The 2022-nt window shown below is 46.5% G+C and overlaps 1 protein-coding gene across 2 annotated transcripts in view; it reads left to right on the forward strand.

Annotated features, from left to right (window-relative positions):
* The window catches only part of GTF2E1 (general transcription factor IIE subunit 1), a 113825-nt gene that overhangs the window by 97809 nt on the left and 13994 nt on the right, over nt 1-2022 (forward strand). For both annotated transcript variants that reach the window (XM_019526863.1, XM_019526862.1), the window contains one exon: nt 607-808. In XM_019526863.1, the coding sequence (XP_019382408.1) occupies nt 607-808 (202 nt within the window). The remainder of the gene's footprint in view (nt 1-606; nt 809-2022) is intronic.

A 2022-nucleotide genomic window follows, 5' to 3' on the forward strand; every position in this document is an offset into this window, starting at 1 on the left:
TCCCTCTTCTCCGTTTGGAAATTTCCTGTGTTTGGTTGGAGGCCAAGCTTAGAAAATTCCTGGAGAAAGCCACGAGTACCAAAAGAGAGAGGGGTGTGTGTTGTGGTTTTAGCAGCATGAGTGCTGAAGTCTTCAGTAGTATAGAAGGAGCATCTCCCAACCCCAAGATTTTAGAGAAAGAGGTAACGCCACGTTCTCAAACAGACACTGCAGGCTCCTAAAATGGGAAACGTTCAAGCATCCAAAAATAGCCTGTGAAATTGTTTCTTGCCATGCAATTGTAGGCTAAATTAAAAATGTGTGACAAGGAGATGGAGGTGTGAGACTGGGAGATGTCTGAGCAGCGGGGCCTCCACCTGCGGGGTTGCATGGAGGGAGAAACCATACCCTGTGCTAGGTATCACTGGATGACACTGAAGTGCTTGCTTTGTTATCTGGGCAAAATAATAGTCAAGTGCGTGATGTGTGGGAAGGGAATTGTCATAGGGAGAAAAGCTATTTGGTGTCAGACTCCAAGAACAGCATGCTATTTCTGTTTAAAACACTGTCTGAGGAGCTGGGCCTGTTGCTTTCCTCCCAGCTCTTAGCAACTTGTTTTCTGTTTAGGAACTTTCCGCTGTACATTCTGTCAGACCGAGGTGGAGGAGGACGAGTCGGCGATGCCCAAAAAGGATGCGAGAACCCTCGTGGCGAGGTTTAACGAGCAGATTGAGCCCATCTATGCACTGCTGCGGGAGACGGAAGATGTTAACTTGGCCTACGAGATCCTTGAGCCAGAGCCCACGGAGATTCTTGCCCTGAAGAAGAGGTGGGCACAGGCACAGAGACCTCGCCAGCCACTCTGCCTTTCTGTTGCATATATGTCTGCCTTAACTACTAGGGTTCACCTCTGCCTTATGCAGCCAGCTGGGTGCCTTCATACATTGTGTTGTTTAGCACTAACCATGTAAGATGCTGATAAAAATAATCCTCTCCCCAAGGTGTTTATTGCCAAGAGACCTAAAGGTGCAACCAGTTTCATAGAGCAGACTGAAGTTGCTCATGTCTTTTTAATAAGGCATGCCAGCTCACAGGATGTGATGGATACCTGCTTGTTGCATAGCACACTGCAGTCATTTGGGGCTCGTCTGCCCACCATAGCGCAGTGCTTGCTGTGCAGAGAGATCTCAAGCTAGCCATGAGCGTTCTAGCTCATGTACCAGAGTCTGCGCAGCACGGGGCAGCGTCATGCAGACACATCTGACCTAGCTGTGGCTGCACTGTTCTGGAACTGGATGCAGTATAGCTGCATTAGTGCAGTGCTGCCCCTGGGCTAATGTCCCTTCTTCTCAGCCATGTCTGATACTCTCAGTAACAGAGTACCGTGCCTTGCACTGTGTGGACATAACACTTGTTCTTCAGGACAATGCCTCAATGTGGGAAGGGCTGCAGTCACTTTGCAGAGCTCTGTGCTCAGTCTCCAGGCCATACTTTGGCCACAAAAGGCTGTTTTGCCATCAACTTTCTACTGCAAACCTTTCTCTTTCATCTCCTCCTTTTGTCTTTACCAAGCTTTTGAAACTCTAAACTGCCTGCATTATACACTTTTCATTTTCAAACCCATTTATAACAAAGTTCTCGTTCAGAGAAATTATCTGTAATGAGAACCTTTTTTTATTCTTCTTTTCTCCCACTTATGACACACCTTTCCTTTATAGGAAAGAAAAACCTGTTATAGTCAAGAATGCTTTAATAATTTCCTCCCCTTGGGAAACCACACAGGATCTTTCAGAAGGTTTCTAACTGTACAAAAACAGATGACATTTAAATAATGCAGAAAGATGCAGGGAGCTGTCAAATTTCGTCAGCTGCAGTGAAATCTGGTGCGTTTCTCTCTTTCAATACCAAAAAATAAACACATCAGGAGCTAAGTTACACCAGGAGCAGGTGAAACCACCCCCACTGCAAATAGTGCTCATGGGGCTTCTTGTTTTTGTTTTTCTTTTGGGGGGGGGGGGGGGGGGGGGGGTCCTTTTTTTTTTT

Source organism: Gavialis gangeticus, unplaced genomic scaffold, assembly GCF_001723915.1.
Source record: "Gavialis gangeticus isolate Ggan-Ray unplaced genomic scaffold, GavGan_comp1, whole genome shotgun sequence".
Taxonomy (NCBI): domain Eukaryota; kingdom Metazoa; phylum Chordata; order Crocodylia; family Gavialidae; genus Gavialis; species Gavialis gangeticus.